General features: G+C 44.5%; 1 protein-coding gene across 2 annotated transcripts in view; it reads right to left on the reverse strand.

Moving 5' to 3' along the window:
* LOC311133845 (low-density lipoprotein receptor-related protein 1-like) overlaps positions 1–24,129 on the reverse strand; it is a gene marked incomplete at its 5' end in the record, with an annotated part of 189,959 nt that overhangs the window by 79,184 nt on the left and 86,646 nt on the right. For both annotated transcript variants that reach the window (XM_084167441.1, XM_084167442.1), the window contains 14 exons: positions 6,261–6,428; positions 7,582–7,662; positions 7,895–8,011; positions 8,423–8,548; positions 10,668–10,808; positions 11,384–11,509; positions 11,755–11,944; positions 12,275–12,497; positions 15,131–15,311; positions 15,473–15,709; positions 16,932–17,075; positions 17,204–17,393; positions 18,605–18,827; positions 23,645–23,807. In XM_084167441.1, the coding sequence (XP_084023567.1) occupies positions 6,261–6,428; positions 7,582–7,662; positions 7,895–8,011; positions 8,423–8,548; positions 10,668–10,808; positions 11,384–11,509; positions 11,755–11,944; positions 12,275–12,497; positions 15,131–15,311; positions 15,473–15,709; positions 16,932–17,075; positions 17,204–17,393; positions 18,605–18,827; positions 23,645–23,807 (2,310 nt within the window). The remainder of the gene's footprint in view (positions 1–6,260; positions 6,429–7,581; positions 7,663–7,894; positions 8,012–8,422; positions 8,549–10,667; positions 10,809–11,383; positions 11,510–11,754; positions 11,945–12,274; positions 12,498–15,130; positions 15,312–15,472; positions 15,710–16,931; positions 17,076–17,203; positions 17,394–18,604; positions 18,828–23,644; positions 23,808–24,129) is intronic.

Raw genomic sequence — 24,129 nt, forward strand, 5'->3', positions numbered from 1 at the left:
CATGGAGGTGGAAACATCATTCTTTGGGGATGCTTTTCTGCAAAGGGAACAGGACGACTGCACCATATTGAGGGGAGGATGGATGGGGCCATGTATCGCGAGATCTTGGCCAACAACCTCCTTCCCTTTGTAAGAGCATTGAAGATGGGTCGTGGCTGGGTCTTCCAGCATGACAACGACCCGAAACACACAGCCAGGGCAACTAAGGAGTGGCTCCGTAAGAAGCATCTCAAGGTCCTGGAGTGGCCTAGCCAGTCTCCAGACCTGAACCCAATAGAAAATCTTTGGAGGGAGCTGAAAGTCCGTATTGCCCAGCGACAGCCCCGAAACCTGAAGGATCTGGAGAAGGTCTGTATGGAGGAGTGGGCCAAAATCCCTGCTGCAGTGTGTGCAAACCTGGTCAAGACCTACAGGAAACGTATGATCTCTGTAATTGCAAACAAAGGTTTCTGTACCAAATATTAAGTTCTGCTTTTCTGATATATCAAATACTTATGTAATGTAATAAAATGCTAATTCATTACTTAAAAATCATACAATGTGATTTTCTGGATTTTTGTTTTAGATTCCGTCTCTCACAGTTGAAGTGTACCTATGATAAAAAATTACAGACCTCTACATGCTTTGTAAGTAGGAAAACCTGCAAAATCGGCAGTGTATCAAATACTTGTTATCCCCACTGTACATACAGTTGAAGTCGGAAGTTTACATACACCTTAGCCAAATACATTTAAACTCAGTTTTTCACAATTCGTGACATTTAATCCTAGCAACAAGTCCCTGTCTTAAGTCAGTTAGGATCACCACTTTATTTTAAGAATGTGAAATGTCAGAATAATAGTAGAGAGAATGATTTATTTCAGCTTTTATTTCTTTCATTACATTCCCAGTGGGTCAGAAGTTTACATACACTCAATTAGTATTTGGTAGCATTGCCTTTAAATTGTTTAACTTGGGTCAAACGTTTTGGGTAGCCTTCCACAAGCTTCCCACAATAAGTTGGGTGAATTTTGGCCCATTCATCCTGACAGAGCTGGTGTAACTGAATCAGGTTTGTAGGACTCCTTGCTCACACACGCTTTTTCAGTTCTGCCCACAAATGTTCTACAGGATTGAGGTCAGGGCTTTGTGATGGCCATTCCAATACCTTGACTTTGTTGTCCTTAAGCCATAACTTTGGAAGTATGCTTGGGGTCATTGTCCATTTGGAAGACCCATTTGTGACCAAGCTTTAACTTCCTGACTGATGTCTTGAGATGTTGCTTCAATATATCCACATAATTTTCCTTCCTCATGATGCCATCATCTATTTTGTGAAGTGCACCAGTCCCTCCTGCAGCAAAGCACCCCCACAGCATGATGCTGCCACCCCGTGCTTCAAGGTTGGGATGGTGTTCTTGGGCTTGCAAGACCCCCTTTTTCCTCCAAACATAACGATGGTCATTATGGCCAAACAGTTCTATTTTTGTTTCATCAGACCAGAGGACATTTCTCCAAAAGTACGATCTTTGTCCCCATGTGCAGTTGCAAACCGTAGTCTGGCTTTTTTATGGCAGTTTTGGAGTAGTGGCTTCTTCCTTGCTGAGCGACCTTTCAGGTTATGTCGATTTGGACTCGTTTTACTGTGGATATAGATACTTTTGTACCTGTTTCCTCCAGCATCTTCACAAGGTCCTTTGCTTTTGTTCTGGGATTGATTTGCACTTTTCGCACCAAAGTACGTTAATCTCTCAGAGACAGAACGAGTCTTCTTCCTGAGCAGTACGACGGCTGCGTGGTCCCATGGTGTTTATACTTGCGTACTATTGTTTGTACAGATGAACGTGGTACCTTCAGGCGTTTGGAAATTGCTCCCAAGGACTTGTGGAGGTCTACAATCTTTTATCTGAGGTCTTGGCTGATTTCTTTAGATTTTCCCATGATGTCAAGCTAAGAGGCACTGAGTTTGAAGGTAGGCCTTGAAATACATCGACAGGTACACCTCCAATTGACTCAAATTATGACAATTAGCCTATCAGAAGCTTCTAAAGCTATGACATCATTTTCTGGAATTTTCCAAGCTGTTTAAAGGCACCATCAACTTGGTGTATGTAAACTTCTGACCCACTGGAATTGTGATACAGTGAATTATAAGTCAAATAATCTGTCTGTAAACAATTGTTGGAAAAATTACTTGTGTCATGCACAAAGTAGATGTCCTAACCGACTTGCCAAAACTATAGTTTGTTAACAAGAAATTTGTGGAGTGGTTAAAAACAAGTTTTAATGACTCCAATTTAAGTGTATGTAAACTTCCGACTTCAACTGTATATACATATATGGAAGAGCAATGACAGAGCGGCATGGACTGAGATACAGTAGAATATTATAGAATACAGTATATACATATGAGATGAGTAATGCAAGATATGTAAACATTATTAAAGTGACTAGTGAAAATGTATGCACTCACTAACTGTAAGTCGCTCCGGATAAGAGCGTCTGCTAAAATGACTAAAATAAAAAGAATAGTGTTCATTTCTTGAAGTGGCCAGTGATTTCTATAGGCAGCATCAGCCTCTAATGTGCTAGTGATGGCTATTTAACAGTCTGATGGCCTTGAGATAGAAGCTGTTTTTCAGTCTCTCGGTCCCAGCTTTGATGCACCTGTACTGACCTCGCCTTCTGGATGATAGCGGGGTGAACAGGCAGTGGCTCGGGTGGTTGATGTCCTTGATGATCGTTTTGGTCTTCCTGTGAAATCGGGTGCTGTAGGTGTCCTGGAGGGCGGTTAGTTTGGCCCCGGTAATGCGTTCGGCAGACCGCACTACCCTCTGGAGAGCCCTGCGGTTGCGGGCGGTGCAGTTGCTGTACCAGGCGGTGATACAGCCCAACAGGATGCTCTCAATTGTGCATCTGTAAAAGTTTGTGAGGGTTTTAGGTGCCAAGCCGAATTTCTTCAGCCTCCTGAGGTTGAGGCTCTGTTGCTCCTTCTTCACCACACTGTCTGCGTGGGTGGACCATTTCAGTTTGTCAGTGATGTGTACGCCAAGAAACGAAGCTTTCCACCTTCTCCACTGCAGTCCTGTCGATGTGGATAGGGGGGTGCACCCTCTGCTGTTTCCTGATGTCCACGATCATCTCCTTTGTTTTGTTGATGTTGAGTGAGAGGTTATTTTCCTGGCACCACACTCCCAGAGCCCTCATCTCCTCCCTGTAGGCTGTCTCATCATTGTTGGTAATCAAGCCTACTACTGTTGTGTCATCTGCAAATTTGATGACTGAGTTGGAGGCGTGCTTGGCCACGCAGTCATGGGTGAACAGGGAGTACAGGAGGGGGCTGAGCACGCACCCTTGTGGGGCCCAAGTGTTGAGGATCAGCGAAGTGGAGGTGTTGTTTCCTACCGTCACCACCTGGGGGCGGCCCGTCAGGAAGTCCAGGATCCAGTTGCACAGGGCGGGGTTGGTTCAGACCCAGGGCCTCGAGCTTAATGATGAGCTTGGAGGGTACTATGGTGTTGAATGCTGAGCTATAGTCAATGAAAAGCAGTCTGACATACAGTGGGGAAAAAAAGTATTTAGTCAGCCACCAATTGTGCAAGTTCTCCCACTTAAAATGAGAGAGATGAGAGAGGCCTGTAATTTTCATCATAGGTACACGTCAACGATGACAGACAAATTGAGGAAAAAAAATCCAGAAAATCACATTGTAGGATTTTTTATGAATTTATTTGCAAATTATGGTGGAAAATAAGTATTTGGTCACCTACAAACAAGCAAGATTTCTGGCTCTCACAGACCTGTAACTTGTATTAATGGCACCTGTTTGAACTTGTTATCAGTATAAAAGACACCTGTCCACAACCTCAAACAGTCACACTCCAAACTCCACTATGGCCAAAACCAAAGAGCTGTCAAAGACACCAGAAACAAAATTGTAGACCTGCACCAGGCTGGGAAGACTGAATCTGCAATAGGTAAGCAGCTTGGTTTGAAGAAATCAACTGTGGGAGCAATTATTAGGAAATGGAAGACCACTGATAAACTCCCTCGATCTGGGGCTCCACGCAAGATCTCACCCCGTTGGGGGTCAAAATTATCACAAGAACGGTGAGCAAAAATCCCAGAACCACACGGGGGGACCTAGTGAATGACCTGCAGAGAGCTGGGACCAAAGTAACAAAGCCTACCATCAGTAACACACTACGCCGCCAGGGACTCAAATCCTGCAGTGCCAGACGTGTCCCCCTGCTTAAGCCAGTACATGTCCAGGCCCGTCTGAAGTTTGCTAGAGTGCATTTGGATGATCCAGAAGAGGATTGGGAGAATGTCATATGGTCAGATGAAACCAAAATAGAACTTTTTGGTCAAAACTCAACTCGTCGTGTTTGGAGGACAAAGAATGCTGAGTTGCATCTAAAGAACACCATACCTACTGTGAAGCATGGGGGTGGAAACATCATGCTTTGGGGGTGTTTTTCTGCAAAGGGACCAGGACGACTGATCCGTGTAAAGGAAAGAATGAATGGGGCCATGTATCGTGAGATTTTGAGTGAAAACCTCCTTCCATCAGCAAGGGCATTGAAGATGAAACGTGGCTTGGTCTTTCAGCATGACAATGATCCCAAACACACCACCCGGGCAACGAAGGAGTGGCTTCGTAAGAAGTATTTCAAGGTCCTGGAGTGGCCTAGCCAGTCTCCAGATCTCAACCCCATAGAAAATCTTTGGAGGGAGTTGAAAGTCCGTGTTGCCCAGCGACAGCCCCAAAACATCACTGCTCTAGAGGAGATCTGCATGGAGGAATGGGCCAAAATACCAGCAACAGTGTGTGAAAACCTTGTGAAGACTTACAGAAAACGTTTGACCTGTGTCATTGCCAACAAAGGGTATATAACAAAGTATTGAGAAACTTTTGTTATTGACCAAATACTTATTTTCCACCATAATTTGCAAATAAATTCATTAAAAATCCTACAATGTGATTTTCTGGAATTATTTTTCTCATTTTGTCTGTCATAGTTGACGTGTACCTATGATGAAAATTACAGGCCTCTCTCATCTTTTTAAGTGGGAGAACTTGCACAATTGGTGGCTGACTAAATACTTTTTTCCCCACTGTAGGTATTCCTCTTGTCCAGATGGGATAGGGCAGTGTGCAGTGTGATGGCGATTGCATCGTCTGTGGATCTATTGGGGCAGTAAGCAAATTGAAGTGGGTCTAGGGTGACAGGTAAGGTAGAGGTGATATGATCTTTGACTAGTCTCTCAAAGCACTTCATGATGACAGAGGTGAGTGCTACGGGGCGATAGTAATTTAGTTCAGTTACCTTTGCTTTCTTCGGTACAGGAACAATGGTGGCCATCTTAAAGCATGTGGGGACAGCAGACTGGGATGTGTGTAAAAGAGCTGTGTGAAAGCTCTTCCTGATGCATTCTGCCTGCCTGCCCTCCTCTGACCTTCATTAAAAGCTCAGCATTCCCTGTGCACTGCGGTGGGAGCCAAACCTGGACAAGCCCATTAGCCAGCACCACATGGGAGGGAGAAGCGGGCTGGCTGGGATCCTAGTTCTCTGGTTACAGGCCACAGTGTAGTTGGAAGATAAAGAAATGTTTACCCAAAACGCCCACGATAGTCTATCATCTTAAACTTTTCTGTTTCTCAAATACTTTGTTTCTTTTGGCTCAGATCCTACGTAAATGTAATAAAGTGGTTTGGAGTCGACCACAGGAAAGTAGAATTTTCAGGTGAGGCCTTCTAGAATTATCTACCAAGTAAACAACAAACAGCAGGACCTAATCAGATACAGTGTTTGGAGTATAAATAGTGAGGTTGTTTCCCCCAAGTCTTAATAATATGTTAGAAGGAGATAATGTACTAGCAGGTTTACAAGATAGATGGAGAGATGGGGTAAAGTAGTGTTTGTTGCACTGCTTGGGACATGAAGTACTGAGGTTTCAAACAGTCAACAGCTATCTATAAGCCCACAGCCTGTCGTAGAGATTAACCCCTTCATTTAGGTAGCCTATAGCACATACAGTAATATCACATTAAGTTGTCCTGGTTGGTGCGTTACGGAGCTGACATGCACAGGCAGCGATTTGTGGGTTATGGAGCTGACACTCACAGGCAGTGATCAGCGGGTTTCGGATCTGACACTCACCCTGGATGGTGGGTCATGTAGTCGACACTCAATGATTGGTGAGTTAGAGTTTACACAAGGATTGGTGGGTAAAGCTCTCACAGACAGTAATTGGCGGGTTACAGAGTTGACACTCACCCTGATTGGTGCAGTTGGCGTGGGTCTCGTCGCTGTAGTCTCCACAGTCATTGTCCCCGTCGCAGGTCCAGTAGTCAGGGATGCAGCGGCCGCTGTTACACTTGAACTGGGCACTGGAGCAGGAATGGCTGCAGCCTGCCTCATCACTGTTGTCCCCACAGTCGTTGTCTGTAAGGCAAACACAGTCAAACCTCTACCTCACACCAGTCATACACACAACATACACTATAAGGAAAGGCTAAAACAAATCACCCAGGTTATATGTACCTGGTCATTTACGTTAGTTATGAAGAACACTGTCAATGATCTCTCCACTCAGACAACATTGAAGTTAAAGTAAATAGCTGTTAGAGAACTATTGTTCACAATGCAATTCCCATTACTCTCCACAACATAAAATACATACTCACATACAAAACACTTAACAGTACGTTTACAAATGAATTTCAATGTGAGGAAAAGGAGAAGAGTAATCACAGAAACTACATAGATCAGACCATGCACCATGAGTGAATGTACCCAGCACTGATACATTGAGCTTGGCAGCAGAGGAGATGCTTCCCCAAACCCTTCCTTATCTAAGCACTTCTAACAGGGAGGTTCTTCTGGTAACTAAACCTTAATATTGTCCACTGTCAGATAAATAGACAGTAAGCACACTATTACAGATAATCCAACTGGTCCTTGCTCAATACTGATAATACCTCACCACCACGAACAACCTATGTTCTCTCTGTCTTTGATTCTTGTCCAATCCAATTACAATAGAAAAGGTATTTCTCCTGCATAAGTAGAAGCAGTAAGAGCCTCCATTATCATTGCATTGAGATGAATAATTAACTATTGTTAAAGGGTAAAGCTGCCGTTAGTAAGGGAAGCAGCCCTGGTTCTCCCTACAGTAGCAAGTCTTCCCCCCCTAGCGAGCCCTGGCTAGCCTCTAGCTGTGGCTATGGTGCATGTTGATCTATGCACTAACCAGTCGGGTTTGGACAATTCAACTCATCAGAGCCGTCCCCACAATCCTTTTCTGAAACAAAGAAACCAACGGAGAGACAGCGGAGTGGGCGCACGGCACGACAACAACACACATGGAACAACAACAACAGACACAATGAGCCAATTACAATGAGAGAAGAAACGCACAACACACAAACATCCTTGCCAAATAGAGAAAAGAAAGCTGTAGCAAGAAGGAGGTAGGTGGACATCAAATGACATGCGTAGCAACGAGCCATTGATAAAACTGATGATGATGACTGGGAGACACACACACAAGCACACACAGTAGGACGAAGATGAAGAGGAGGAAGGAGAGACTCACCATTGTCACAGCGCCAGTTGATGTTGATGCAGCGTCCGTTATTGCAGGTGAACTGGGTGAGAGGGAAACAGGTGGGGTAGGCTGGATGGAGAGAGAGAATGGAAGAGAGAGAGAGCTTAGCGTCATAAGAAAGAACCCAGCAGTAACTAACTACTTCACTAGCTATAACCATGATAAATCCCGGCCTCCCTGTGAGCCTGGGTTTCAGTGATATGGGTATTGTGCTTAGTCTTTTAACAGAAGATAATGTTCTGTGTGTTGTAGCATAAGAGAAACATAAGGGTCAAAGGTGACGTTGAGGCAGGTGACCCACCACATGATGCAGGCTCGTCTGATCGGTCCCCACAGTCATCGTCAAGGTCACATGTCCAGGAGATGGGGATACAGCGACCACTGGCACACGAGTACTGGTTGGGGGGGCAGGTGCGAGCTGAAACAATAGGAGTGTGGGGTGGGGTCGCTGAGATTACTAAACTATCTCCTCAGGAGAATGACTTCAATAGGATGTTATTAGGTTGCCCTTTGAAATATTATAACAGTAGTTGGAGTCACGGGAAACGTCAAATGGCATTTTGAGCATCTCGGGAGCACTTAGCCCTACAGCCATGTACACTGTGCGAGGCTGAGAGAAAGGTCAGCCCTCAACAACCATTGTCTGAATGATGTGTACTACAGAGAGAGAGAGAGAGACAGAGAGAGAGACAGTGAAAGAGAAATAGAGAAAGAAATAGAAAATAGTGCGTGTCTGTACAGAATATGTGTATGAGTGTGTTACGTGTGTGTGTGTGTGCACCTTATGTAACTGTGTGTGTGTACATCTTTGAGTGTGTGTACGTCCTACCAGAGCAGGTGGTGTTGAACTCATCCTCGTCTTTGCCACAGTCGTTGTCTCCATCACACAGCCAGCGCAGAGGGATACAGCGGTTGTTCTGACACTTAAACTTATCAGTGGGACAGGTGTGCTGGTCTGGAGGGAGATATGGAGGAAGAGAAGGGAGAGATGGATGGAGGGAGGGAAATATGGAGGGAGGGATGGGGAGAGAAGGAAGAGGGAGTATGGAGGGATGATGGATTGATGGAGGAAGGATAGAGGGGGAGAGCAGGGGTACAGAGTGTAAGAGGGCAGACAGACAGACTGACTAGGCTTGTGTTTTGTCTGGAAGTGGAGCCTGTCTGCAATCTGACTACAGACAGACCAAGCTTTTTCCAGAACCACCAACATTCCCCCGCACGCACAAAAAACACACACACGCAAATACATGCGTAAACACAAGCGCACACACACTCTCTCAAGCATGTGCACTGCAAACATAAACACACAAAGTCTGTCGTTTCTCAATTCATTCTGGCATCAACAGACTTTCAAACTGAAATACTGAAGGGCCATCTGTATCCAGCAGCACTGAGACCAGAGGAAAGGTACAGTGGCTTGCGAAAGTATTCACCCCCCTTGGCATTTTTCCTATTTTGTTGCCTTACAACCTGGAATTAAAATTGATTTTTTGGGGGGGTTGTATCATTTCATTTACACAACATGCCTACGGCTTTGAAGATGCAAAATATTTTTTGGGGTGAAACAAACAAGAAATAAGAATAAGAAAACTTGTGCGTGCATAACTATTCACCCCCCCAAAGTCTATACTTTGTAGAGCCACCTTTTGCAGCAATTACAGCTGCAAGTCTCTTGGGGTATGTCTCTAAGCTTGGCACATCTAGCCACTGGGATTTTTGCCCATTCGTCAAGGCAAAACTGCGCCAGCTCCTTCAAGTTGGATTGGTTCCACTGGTGTACAGCAATCTTTAAGTCATCCCACAGATTCTCAATTGGATTGAGGTCTGGGCTTTGACTAGGCCATTCCAAGACATTTAAATGTTCCCCTTAAACCACATCGAGTGTTGCTTTAGCAGTATGCTTAGGGTCATTGTCCTGCTGGAAGGTGAACTTCCGTCCCAGTCTCAAATCTCTGGAAGACTGAAACAGGTTTCCCTCAAGAATTTCCCTGTATCAACCATCCATCATTCCTTCAATTCTGACCAGTTTCCCAGTCCCTGCCGATGAAAAACATCCCCACAGCATGATGCTGCCACCACCATGCTTCACTGTGGTGATAGTGTTCTTGGGGTGATGAGAGGTATTGGGTTTGCGCCAGACATAGCGTTATCCTTGATGGCCAAAAAGCTCAATTTTAGTCTCATCTGACCAGAGTACCTTCTTCCATATGTTTGGGCAATCTCCCACATGCCTTTTGGCGAACACCAAACGTGTTCGCTTATTTTTTTCTTTAAGCAATGGCTTTTTTTTTTTTGCTGTGGAGCTTTGCAGCTCCTTCAGGGTTATATTTGGTCTCTTTGTTGCCTCTCTGATTAATGCTCACCTTGCCTGGTCCGTGAGTTTTGGTGGGCGGCCCACTCTTGGCAGGTTTGTTGTGGTGCCAAATTCTTTCCATTTTTTAATAATAGATTTAATGGTGATCCGTGGGATGTTCAAAGTTTCTGATATTTTTTTAGAACCCAACCCTGATCTGTACTTCTGATCTGTACTTCTCCACAACTTTGTCCCTGATTTATTTTTAGATTTTTTTGAAACAAGTTATTTTTTTCATTTCACTTCACCAATTTGGACTATTTTGGGATAGTATAAAAGTAATCCTTCTACCCCCCCCCAAAAAATATATATATATATATATATATATAAATAAACAACAAAAATAAAACAACTACTATATATATATATATATATAAAAAAACAAATTAAAATTAAAAACATACTCTAAAATTATTTGACCAAAAAAATTTATAATAAAAAAAACATTATACTAATAGAAATTGATAACATAATTTGTAAAGTGGTTGTCCCACTGGCTATCATAAGGTGAATGCACCAATTTGTAAAAGTCGCTCTGGTTAAGAGCGTCTGCTAAATGTAATGTAAATGTACATTTTGTGTATGTCCATTACATGAAATCCAAATAAAAATCCATTGAAATTACAGGTTGCAATGCAACAAAATAGATAAAATGCCAAGAGGGATGAATACTTTTGCAAGGCACTGTAGTTGTTCTACAATCAGTGTGTCGTATACTCACGGCAGAGCTCAGGGGCCTCGTCACTGTTGTCCAGACAGTCGTTGTCACCGTCACACTTCCATCGCTCCTGGATACAGCGGTTGTTCTTACAGGCAAACTCCCCGGGCTGACACTGAGGAGGCGGGATGTAGGACGGGTTGACTGGGAAAGGGAAAGAGAGAGAGAGAGAGAGAGAGAGAGAGAGAGAGAGAGAGAAAGAGAAAGAGAAAGAGAGAGGTTGAGCATTCAAATAACACATTTCTCCAACAAAGCTAAATGAGTGGAGCGGGACAGTGAGATTACTAGCTAATATTCTGTCACATCAGCAGTCTACAACAAACACAAACCCTGTCAGAGCAGTGAGCCAACATTTACATTTACGTCATTTAGCAGACGCTCTTATCCAGAGCGACTTACAAATTATGAGCCCAGTGTGTGTGTGTGTCAGGCCTACTGTCAGTCCCTAATCCCCCCTCCACAACACCAAACTCTGGGCTGACTGCTCCATGCTCCTCTCTCCCTCTCTCTCGCACACACACACACTTTTGACAGTTCAACTTTGAAATACAGTTTAATCCTAGGCTAATCTCTATAAACCCTGATGATGGTAGCATGTGACAAAATTCCCTTCCACATGATCTTTCACACACATGCGTGCACATGCACATTATGGGAGTATAGTATTGAATTTAAACTCCTGCTCTCCTGTAGCTGACCCCTGCTCCCTGACCTCTCACCTTTACAGCTGGTGTTGTCTTTGTCATCCAGTAGCTGGTCCTCTGCACAGGCACACTGTCTCCCATCAGGGATGGCCAGACACAGACTACTGCAGCCCCCGTTATTCACACGACATGCATTGGAACCTGCACACAGAGCGAGAGAGACAGAGCGCGAGTGACAGAGTGCGAGAGACAGAGCGCGAGAGACAGAGAGCGCGAGAGACCGAGAGCGCGAGAGACCGAGAGCGAGAGCAAGAGAGACAGAGACACAGAGAGGGGTAGAGAGATATGTTCAGACATTAATGTGTGTATGGATGGATAGATGGATAGATGGATAGATAGATAGATAGATAGGTGAATAGATGGATGAACAGACTAGTGTCCTGTACCTTGCTGCTGCTGGGCGTCATATATGCGGATCTCGAAGATGGGAGGTCGTTCATTGCGGAGCAGGGAGACTGTCTTGGTGACCTGGTCCAATTTGTAGATGCTACCGCTGCGGTACTCATTCCAGAACAGGAAGTGTTTGTAGTGACACAGGCCGAAGGCGTGGTTCAACTCCTGACCCTCATATACCGTCTGATAACAACACAATACAGGTGTTGATGTGTTCAGTACACACAGACTGCATATCCAATAAACCCTATGACAACTACAGTATCATTACGGTACCTAGTCTCACCACTGACCACAATAACTACACAGTTTTATACTGTACTACAAATCTCACTTGGTGTGTTAAATCAACTTTATTACTTATTGTAGTAATACATTATCATGGTAATGTTTGTCATGTGCTAACCTTGCATTCTGAGTTGTTGAGGTACTATAGACAATACCGATGCGGTCATAGTAGCGTTAGGGTTGGGGTTAGGGTTCGTTTTAGGGCTAGTAACCATTCTGACTGACCTTGCGTTCAGTGTTGTTAAGGTAGACCATCTCAATGCGGTCATAGTATGCGTCCACCCAGTACAGGATTCCCTGTGGGATGTCCAGACTCAGACCGTTGGGCCACAGGACCGTCTTACTGGTCAGGAACACGTTCCTGTTAGAACCGTCCATCCAGGCCCGCTCAATCTTCCCTCTCTTACTCTCCTTAGGGTCCTCCTCCCAGTCTGTCCAGTACATCCACCTGGGGAGAGAGAGGAGGGGGATGAGCATGGTGTGTGTGTGTGTTTTGGTCTGTCGTGACCGGGCTATTCTGCCCCAGCTGACATCTGATTGAGTAGAACTCTATTATCTCTCCCCCCCACACACACCACAGGGGATAGTCCCCTAGTCTGGCTGTGAATATGCTGACTAACGCCTTCATTTGAACTTCAGTAATTATTTTCTTCAGTTTTTACAAAGTTACAAACCATGGTGAAGACGCTCCCCCTTCTCCCATAGAAAAGAAAAGACACTAAACAAATGGGTCAAACAAACGCAATGCACACACACACTTGAGAGGGATAGAATTGTTTTAAGGTGCTGTGAGCGGAAAGTAGGGGATCAGTGACAGGAAAATATAGAAACACACACACGTATGCATGTACGTAGTCACGTATGAATGCACAAACAAACATGGACACACACACAGAAACCCACACACCCCAGGGTCAACTTTCCAATCATCTTCCAGCCACATCTCACATCCATGGTAGAATATCAAAATAATCTATTAAGAAGCAGACAGTCCCACCACACACACAGTAAGACTTTACTGCTAATGGCTGTAAAACCTCTGGCATGCCTCCTTCATATCCACACTCTCTCACCCCAACACCCCCTCCAAACAAAAAAAACCTATCCCAAAACAACCATTACAGTGGGGAAAAAAAGTATTTAGTCAGCCACCAATTGTGCAAGTTCTCCCACTTAAAAAGATGAGAGAGGCCTGTAATTTTAATCATAGGTACACGTCAACTATGACAGACAAAATGAGGAAAAAAAAATCCAGAAAATCACATTGTAGGATTTTGAATGAATTTATTTGCAAATTATGGTGGAAAATAAGTATTTGGTCAATAACAAAAGTTTCTCAATACTTGGTTATATACCCTTTGTTGGCAATGACACAGGTCAAACGTTTTCTGTAAGTCTTCACAAGGTTTTCACACACTGTTGCTGGTATTTTGGCCCATTCCTACATGCAGATCTCCTCTAGAGCAGTGATGTTTTGGGGCTGTTGTTGGGCAACACAGACTTTCAACTCCCTCCAAAGATTTTCTATGGGGTTGAGATCTGGAGACTGGCTAGGCCACTCCAGGACCTTGAAATGCTTCTTACGAAGCCACTCCTTCGTTGCCTGGGTGGTGTGTTTGGGATCATTGTCATGCTGAAAGACCAAGCCACGTTTCATCTTCAATGCCCTTGCTGATGGAAGGAGGTTTTCACTCAAAATCTCACGATACATGGCCCCATTCATTCTTTCCTTTATACGGATCAGTCGTCCTGGTCCCTTTGCAGAAAAACAGCCCCAAAGCATGATGTTTCCACCCCCATGCTTCACAGTAGGTATGGTGTTCTTTGGATGCAACTCAGCATTCTTTGTCCTCCAAACACGACGAGTTGAGTTTTGACCAAAAAGTTCTATTTTGGTTTCATCTGACCATATGACATTCTCCCAATCCTCTTCTGGATCATCCAAATGCACTCTAGCAAACTTCAGACGGGCCTGGACATGTACTGGCTTAAGCAGGGGGACACGTCTTGCACTGCAGGATTTGAGTCCCTGGCGGCGTAGTGTGTTACTGATGGTAGGCTTTGTTACTTTGGTCCCAGCTCTCTGCAGGTCATTCACTAGGTCCCCCCGTGTGGTTCTGGGATTTTTGCTCACCGTTCTTGTGATAATTTTGACCCCACGGGGTGAGATCTTGCGTGGAGCCCCAGATCGAGGGAGTTTATCAGTGGTCTTCCATTTCCTAATAATTGCTCCCACAGTTGATTTCTTCAAACCAAGCTGCTTACCTATTGCAGATTCAGTCTTCCCAGCCTGGTGCAGGTCTACAATTTTGTTTCTGGTGTCTTTGACAGCTCTTTGGTTTTGGCCATAGTGGAGTTTGGAGTGTGACTGTTCAAACAGGTGCCATTAATACAAGTTACAGGTCTGTGAGAGCCAGAAATCTTGCTTGTTTGTAGGTGACCAAATACTTATTTTCCACCATAATTTGCAAATAAATTCATAAAAAATCCTACAATGTGATTTTCTGGATTTTTTTTCCTCAATTTGTCTGTCATCGTTGACGTGTACCTATGATGAAAATTACAGGCCTCTCTCATCTCTCTCATTTTAAGTGGGAGAACTTGCACAATTGGTGGCTGACTAAATACTTTTTTTCCCCACTGTATGTCAGACTGCTTTTCATTGACTATAGCTCAGCATTCAACACCATAGTACCCTCCAAGCTCATCATTAAGCTCGAGGCCCTGGGTCTGAACCAACCCCGCCCTGTGCAACTGGATCCTGGACTTCCTGACGGGCCGCCCCCAGGTGGTGACGGTAGGAAACAACACCTCCACTTCGTTGATCCTCAACACTTGGGCCCCACAAGGGTGCGTGCTCAGCCCCCTCCTGTACTCCCTGTTCACCCATGACTGCGTGGCCAAGCACGCCTCCAACTCAGTCATCAAGTTTGCAGATGACACAACAGTAGTAGGCTTGATTACCAACAAGGACTTTTTTTCCCCACTGTACCTAAACTCTTCCATGCATCACTCCATCCCTATGCCTCCTTCCCTTCTCCCTCTGTCTTTCCTTTCTCCCTCCCACCTTCCTTCTCTCACCCGTGTAGGGGGTCCACTACAATGGCGCGGGGGTGGGTCATCTTGCCCTCGATGAGAGTCTTGCGGGTCTGGGAAGCCTTCTCCAGCCTGGCCACACTGATGGTCTTCTTGGGCCCGTCGTCCGTCCAGTACAGGTTATCAGCCATCCAGTCCACCGCTATACCCTCCACTGTGTGGATTCCTGGAACATAGAGGAACAAGTGGTGAGAGGCCAGTTGCCCTATTATACAACATAAACTGCCAAGACACATTGCTAGCATGATTTTGGAGCCAAAATGGCCACTACTCCCCATTACAGTAATGATGCCCCAAAATGGCCACCATGCAGGGCAGTTACTGTACCGTCCTTCAGGATGGTGTCTCTCTCTGTGCCGTCGATCTTTTGGCGGCCAATGAGGTAGCTGGTGGCGTCAGCGAAATATATGAAGTCGCTGTCTGAGTGGAAGTCCAGGGCTCTGGGGTTCATCAGGTTCTCTATGGGGATCATGTACTCGTCTGGGACCTTAGCATTCATGTCCATCCCTCGGATGACCCCTGGACGACCTTTACCGTACACCAGGAACAGCTCATGCTCCGGCTCTGGAAAAAAACATGGGAGAGAGAGAGGACTTACTTGGCCTGTATTCATAAATAAAGCATCTCAGAGTAAGAGTGCTGATCTAGGATCAGACCCCCATGTCCATGAAATCTTATTCATTACATCTAATTAGGCAAAACTGATCCTAGATCAGCACTTTCTGAGATGCTTTATGAAGACGACAGGCTCAGGCATTCTGAAAGGATTTCAAATCAAACTACAATGCTATAAACAGACAGACAAAATGGGAAGAGGATGAGAGCATTGATGAGGCCTTTGCCATTAAAGAACATCCATAGAATTCAAATCACCTCCACAATTCCTGCCTTTCCTCTGTCTAGTAATGAATATCTTCTCCACAAAGAATTAACAGTTCAAATGCTGTCACGTACTGTAAATAAAATATAATTTGCATTGATTAAACTGATAAAAACTGTGCAAGAGCAGCATAACCCCGTAAACGTAATGAGAATATAAGTGATTTTCAATAATTAAAATTAACATTTGACGACTTGTTCCATATGGTGTAGTGGATGGGATAGGTTTCGGTTGAATCAATCTGCTCTGGTGTGGTTTTCAAGAGCACCTAGGGTTATAGACAAGAAACAGATCAATATGTGGTTGCTTTCATATCCTCATAGAATATTAATACACACCTCTCAGGCAAGGTGAATCAATCAGGGATGGAGTTGTACTTTATGTTACTCCGCAGACAAAAGTAGTCAACTCAGAGCTGCCTGTTTATTATGGGTCTCCCAGGACTTAGCTCAGTTTTCCTGATTCAACCTTCACTGCCATTGGCACAGGGTCAATAACATAATTGATGTCTGCCTCTGCTTCATAGTTATAGTGGGGCTTCAGGCATGTAGACATTGATTAGGGAGGCTGGCTGTCAATGTCATGTGAGTCAGTCTACTGGTCAGACTTGAGGAGATTTAGCTGCTCCAAGAGACAGCCACAGAGGAGGAGCGGATAGCCAGAGCTGTGAAGGAGCTGATTGGAGGAGGTGAAAGTGGATTGGCTGTGATATAAAAAAATATATGTTTCTGAGAGCACATTGGCTGTACTGTAGACTAGAGTATGCACTGTAGGAGTGGGTTGTTGTATCTCAGAGCAGATTGAATTTATAATGAAGCATTTTATTGACTTGTTTTGTAAAGTGCCTAACAGATAATTGGCTGTGCTGTGGAGTATCTGAGAGGGGATTGGCTATGTGGTACTTACTCTTGCAGGACTTCCCGTCACTCCCCAGACTGAAGCCGGAGCGACAGCGGCAGGTACGGGTTTTATGGCTGTTCCCCAGCAGACAGATGTCAGAGCAGCCTCCAGCCTTCCCAAACTGGTCTGGCTCACATGCATGGCTACGCACTGGAGGAGAGGAGATTTCTGAGTATTCAAGTGAATTTCAACTATACCACTATGTTGGTGGGTTAAATATAGAATTGATTTGACAATATGCGCAGCGGGCATAGAATATAGAACCCTATAACAGTTACCTGGCGGCTGTCGCCTCTGGTGGTAGACGTGCAGGGCTCCTCCCTTGTCGACGCGGGTCACCACCTGGTAGTCAGAACTGTTGAAGCGGTTCACTCTGATCACACTGGTCTTAGGCTGCATGTTGGCGTTGTCTGAGTTAGTGGCATACAGGTAGTTCTCAAACACTGTCAGACCATACAGGTGCTCAATCTGGGAGAGGGGGAGGAGGGAGAGAAAGAGGGAGAGGGAGAGAGGGATGGAGGAGAGAGAGGAAGAGAGGGATGGAGGAGAGAGAGGGAGAGAGGGATGGAAGGAGGGAGCACGAGGAAGAGAGAATGAGTGACACAAAGAACCAAAAATCACAATCAATACAGAATTCCCCTTGAAAACTCGACTCTACACAGCTGATTCAGAATTCCAAATGACCCATAGCATGACTCGGGCCTCCATTTCCCATAATGCACTCTAACAGGCCTAAACAAGAGAAGAAAGCCGGCCTCACTGTCCCAGTTAACAGCACTAACGTGAAATAGATGAAAATGGCGGTCGATCAGCTCTTCGGATCAGAGTGACTCGTATCCATTAAGATCAGGCTAGGGCAGGAATAAACACATGCCCTCTGCAATACTGCCTGTACCCTCACCATCAATAACCATCCATGGACTTTAAACTGCCACTGATGGCAATCACACACACACTTGGTTGTATATACACACACAGACTTGATAGCACACGCACAATTAAAGGGGCTTTGTGTGTGTGTGCGTGTGTGTGTGTGTGTGTGTGTGTGTGTGTGTTGTTGTCTGTGCCCCCAGGCCCAGTGAGTAAATGAAGGCCATTACTTGTGCAGACACACAGCTAGCGCTAAAAGCCCTGCTAACAGGTTTAAAAGGCGCTTGGCCACGCCAGCCACGGCACCATCCACAGAGCTCTGCTTTAACTCCTATTAATCAGCTCTCTAATGAAAAAGCTACTGTCAACCCCCTGCTCTCTGGCCATAGCTCACTGAACAGCACCACATTACTACAGCAGCAGGAGAGAGAGGATCCTCACAGGAGAGAAAACACAGGAACCTCTACATAGATGGGGGAATTTGGTTTTAGTGGCAACCAAGTATTTACCTTGGATTTAAGATTTAAATCTGCTTGGATAACAAGGAATGTAAAGGTCACAGCTATTAAGTATTCTTATATAAAAATCCTTACTCTAAATTAAGGAGATGCCCTTCTGCTCTTCACAACAACCAACAAATCTGCAACATTCCAAAAATTTTAAACCCTCCTAAACGCTCCCTTCCAGAACCCTGAAGAAGCGTGCTAGCTGCCAGACAGTCTGTCACAGGTTGATGACCTCACCAGCAGACCCTGTATGATGGTGTGTCTGTTTTTGCCCTTGTTGTCTGTGTGTCTGTGTGTGCTCACCAGCAGGCCTTGGATGATGGTGTGTCTGTTCTTGCCTTCGTAGTCCACCACCTCTATGTAGTCCAGGTAGGCATCGGCCCAGTAGACCAGCCTGCTGACCAGGTCCAGGGTGATACCGTGGGGGAACACGATCTTACTGTCCACCAGCTTGGTCCGGTTCTGACCATCCATGTCACAACGCTCCACCTTGGGGATCTGACCGTAGTCTGTGAAGAACACTTTACTGTGGGAGGAGAGAGATGAGAGGTGATTAGCTAATTCATTGATGGATTGATTCTATTTTAGCAGGTAAGTTGACTGAGCATGAGTATGTTGTCATTTACAGCAACAAGCTAGGGAAGAGTTGTAGGGGAGAGGAGCGACAGCTTGTTTGACAGAGTGAACGATTGATTGACAGGTGAATTAATACATTCCTATTTTCATGTCTAGGTAAGTATAGGGGAAACTGTTGTTAAAACATCTGTAGTTGAACAGCCCAGCATTTTCCTTCATTATGTTTTATATGGAGGAATACCTGAGTGTGCTAATAATTTGTCCTGGTCGGGTCACATGGTCAGAGGAACACCTCCTGGGTGCTTGATGTTTTATTGTCTTGTTCCCTAAAGCTTATTTACTCTGCCTCTCACTGGGTTTTCTAAACATGAGGGAACTATCAAACAATAATTTCTTGGATGTGCTCCCAGAAAAAGATAATGATCAAACAATCACAATGCAATTCCTAGAAGGTTTTACAAAAAAACTATATTATATCATCTCTAAATTACAGCCAAGAATATTATTGCCATCCCTAATAGCAGCTGGACAACATCACGGGAAAAGAGTCTGGAGTAAATGTACCAGAGTATACAGTGCCTTGCAAAAGTATTCATCCCCCTTGGCATTGTATCTATTTTGTTGCATTACAACCTGTAATTTAAATGGATTTTTATTTGGATTTCATGTAATGGACATACACAAAATAGTCCAAATTGGTGAAGTGAAATAAAAAAAATAACTTGTTTCAAAAAATTCTAAAAAAATAACAGAAAAGTGGTGCGTGCATATGTATTCACCCCCTTTGCTATGAAGCCCCTAAATAAGATCTGGTGCAACCAATTACCTTCAGAAGTTACATAATTAGTTAAATAAAGTCCACCGTGTGCAATCTAAGTGTCACATGATCTCAGTATATATATATATATATATATATATATATATATATATATATATATATATATATATATATATATATATATACAGTGAGGGAAAAAAGTATTTGATCCCCTGCTGATTTTGTACGTTTGCCCACTGACAAAGAAATGATCAGTCTATCATTTTAATGGTAGGTTTATTTGAACAGTGAGAGACAGAATAACAACAAAAAAATCCAGAAAAACGCATGTCAAAAATGTTATAAATTGATTTGCATTTTAATGAGGGAAATAAGTATTTGACCCCTCTGCAAAACATGACTTAGTACTTGGTGGCAAAACCCTTGTTGGCAATCACAGAGGTCAGACATTTCTTGTAGTTGGCCACCAGGTTTGCACACATCTCAGGAGGGATTTTGTCCCACTCCTCTTTGCAGATCTTCTCCAAGTCATTAAGGTTTCGAGGCTGACGTTTGGCAACTCGAACCTTCAGCTCCCTCCACAGATTTTCTATGGGATTAAGGTCTGGAGACTGGCTAGGCCACTCCAGGACCTTAATGTGCTTTTTCTTGAGCCACTCCTTTGTTGCCTTGGCCATGTGTTTTGGGTCATTGTCATGATGGAATACCCATCCACGACCCATTTTCAATGCCCTGGCTGAGAGAAGGAGGTTCTCACCCAAGATTTGACGGTACATGGCCCCGTCCATCGTCCCTTTGATGCAGTGAAGTTGTCCTGTCCCCTTAGCAGAAAAACACCCCCAAAGCATAAGGTTTCCACCTCCATGTTTGACGGTGGGGATGGTGTTCTTGGGGTCATAGGCAGCATTCCTCCTCCTCCAAACACGGCGAGTTGAGTTGATGCCAAAGAGCTCGATTTTGGTCTCATCTGACCACAACACTTTCACCCAGTTCTCCTCTGAATCATTCAGATGTTCATTGGCAAACTTCAGACGGGCATGTATATGTGCTTTCTTGAGCAGGGGGACCTTGCGGGCGCTGCAGGATTTCAGTCCTTTATGGCGTAGTGTGTTACCAATTGTTTTCTTGGTGATTATGGTCCCAAGTGCCTTGAGATCATTGACAAGATCCTCCCGTGTAGTTCTGGGCTGATTCCTCACCGTTCTCATGATCATTGCAACTCCACGAGGTGAGATCTTGCATGGAGCCCCAGGCCGAGGGAGATTGACAGTTATTTTGTGTTTCTTCCATTTGCGAATAATCGCACCAACTGTTGTCACCTTCTCACCCAAGCTGCTTGGCGATGGTCTTGTAGCCCATTCCAGCCTTGTGTAGGTCTACAATCTTGTCCCTGACATCTTTGGAGAGCTCTTTGGTCTTGGCTATGGTGGAGAGTTTGGAATCTGATTGATTGATTGCTTCTGTGGACAGGTGTCTTTTATACAGGTAACAAGCTGAGATTAGGAGCACTCCCTTTAAGAGTGTGCTCCTAATCTCAGCTCGTTACCTGTATAAAAGACACCTGGGAGCCAGAAATCTTTCTGATTGAGAGGGGTCAAATACTTATTTCCCTCATTAAAATGCAAATCAATTTATAACAATTTTGACATCCGTTTTCCTGGATTTTTTTGTTGTTATTCTGTCCCTCACTGTTCAAATAAACCTACCATTAAAATTATAGACTGATCATTTCTTTGTCAGTGGGCAAACGTACAAAATCAGCAGGGGATCAAATACTTTTTTCCCTCACTGTATATATATATATATATATATATATATATATATATATATATATATATATATATATATATACACACACACACACACACACACACACACATACAACTGTTCTGAAAGGCCACAGAGTCTGCAACACCACTAAGCAAGGGGCACCACCAAGCAAGCGGCACCATGAAGACCAAGGAGCTCTCCAAACAGGTCAGGGACAAAGTTGTGGAGAAGTACAGATCAGGGTTGGGTTATAAAAAAATATCAGAAACTTTGAACATCCCACGGAGCACCATTAAATCCATTATTAAAAAATGGAAAGAATATGGCACCACAACAAACCTGCCAAGAGAGGGCCGCCCACCAAAACTCACGGACCAGGCAAGGAGGGCATTAATCAGAGAGGCAACAAAGAGATTGGAGTATCTGTCCATAGGACCACTTTAAGCCGTACAAAAAAAGCCATTGCTTAAAGAAAAAAAAGAAGCAAACACAAAAGGCATGTGGGAGACTCCCCAAACATATGGAAGCATGTACTCTGGTCAGATGACACTAAAATTGAGCTTTTTGGCCATCAAGGAAAACGCTATGTCTGGCGCAAACCCAACACCTCTGATCACCCGAGAACACCATCCCCACAGTGAAGCATGGTGGTGGCAGCATCATGCTGTGGGATGTTTTTCCATCGGCAGGGACTGGGAAACCGGTCAGAATTGAAGGAATGATGGATGGCGCTAAATACAGGGAAATTCTTGAGGGACACCTGTTTCAGTCTTCCAGAGATTTGAGACTGGGATGGAGGTTCACCTTCCAGCAGGACAATGACCCTAAGCATACTGCTAAAGCAACACTTGAGTGGTTTAAGGGGAAACATTTAAATGTCTTGGAATGGCCTAGTCAAAGCCCAGACCTCAATCCAATTGAGAATCTGTGATATGACTTAAAGATTGCTGTACACCAGTGGAACCCATCCAACTTGAAGGAGCTGGAGCAGTTTTACCTTGAAGAATGGGCAAAAATCCCAGTGGCTAGATGTGCCAAGCTTATAGAGAAATACCCCAAGAAACTTCCAGCTGTAATTGCTGCAAAAGGTGGCTCTACAAATAGTTATGCACGCTCAAGTTTTCTTGTTTGTTTCACAATAAAAAATATTTTGCATCTTTAGAGTGGTAGGCATGTTGTGTAAATCAAATGATACAAACCCCAAAAAAATCCATTTTAATTCCAGGTTGTAAGGCAACAAAATAGGAAAAATGCCAAGGGGGGTGAATACTTTCGCAAGCCACTGTATTACTGCACAATCAATTATAGCAGTGGAAATGGGTTGGAATGAAAAACAAAAGAACTGCACACGTGCGTGTGCACACACACACACACACACTTCTAGTAATTGAGTTCGAGACCCCTGTCATAACGGCAGGGCTGAAATGAAAACATGACTGTAGAACGTTTTAGGGAAAGGCATGATTTGGGAGCTCTCAGGGCTCAGACCCAAACAACACAAATGAAACATCTGCACTCAATTACTGCTCCCCCAAACTTCAAGTCAATGGCCCACGTACCAATCAGAGAGGAAAGGAACCCTTCCAAGTGTTTTGGAGAACTCTAACCCCCTCCTACCCTCAACCCCAGCCCATTGTTTTAGGTTGTGTAACAATGACAGACTACTGTGGCCAAAATATTGGGCCTCTCATGGGACTGTTATGGTGTGTTAGAAGCACATACTGTGCTGTGGGTGATGTGTGTGTGTGTGTCTCAGCAGTAGTCAGTGGGACATTGGTCTGTTCCCATGGGATAAAGGAGGGAGGACCGACAGACCGCAGTGTGAATTTCCCTGACTCACTGTGTCCATCAATGGACATGCCTATCCAACCCTGACCAACAAATGGGAGCACGGAACAGTGTTCGTAAGTGTGAATGTGTATGAGCGCGTGTTTGTAAAATGCTTATCTTTAGATTTTACACGTATGTACATCTATTTGGTAGGATGGAACTTTGTGATGGATTGGTACAAGACACATGACATAGAAGGCAAAACATGGAAGCCTACAGTATGCAGTCTGAGTATACACCCTAAAAAGTGTGTGTGTGTGTGTGTGTAGCTAGTGTGCGTGTAGCCTGTGTGTGTGGGTATGTAGACTGTGTGTGTGTGTGTGTGTGTGTGTGTGTCTATACAGCCTATGTATATGTGTATGTGCGTGCCTGCCTGCGTGTGTCCTCACCCCATGGTGGGGTCCAGGGCGATGCCCTTGGGGTTGTACAGCTCCTGGTCCAGCAGGGTGACACACGTCTGTCCGTCCTTGTCACACACAAAGATCCGGTCGTCCACGTCATCCACAAAGTAGAAGTTTCCTGTCAGCCAGTCAATAGCCATCTGCTCCACATCTGGACAGCACACAGACAGACAGACAGACGAGGAGAGAGGGGGAAAAAGAGAGAGGGAGGGACAGAGAGGGAGAGAGAGGAGGCAGGGGACAGAGAGAGGTAGGGAGACAGAGAAAGAAAACAGGAGACATAAAATATGAGAAACAGAAGAATTTACTGTACATATTCCCATTGACTGATGCATCTTCATAGACCAGTTATTTCTCTCTGGCGTTGTCTTTGAGGGCATCTATACTGTACAATCTGTGGATGTACTCTGTAGTGCAGTGGTAAACAAAATGGTGGGGTAAGACAATTAGGTAATGGTAGGGAGCTCCATCAT

Source organism: Coregonus lavaretus (genome assembly GCF_964263955.1).
Source record: "Coregonus lavaretus genome assembly, chromosome: 8".
NCBI classification, from domain to species: domain Eukaryota; kingdom Metazoa; phylum Chordata; class Actinopteri; order Salmoniformes; family Salmonidae; genus Coregonus; species Coregonus lavaretus.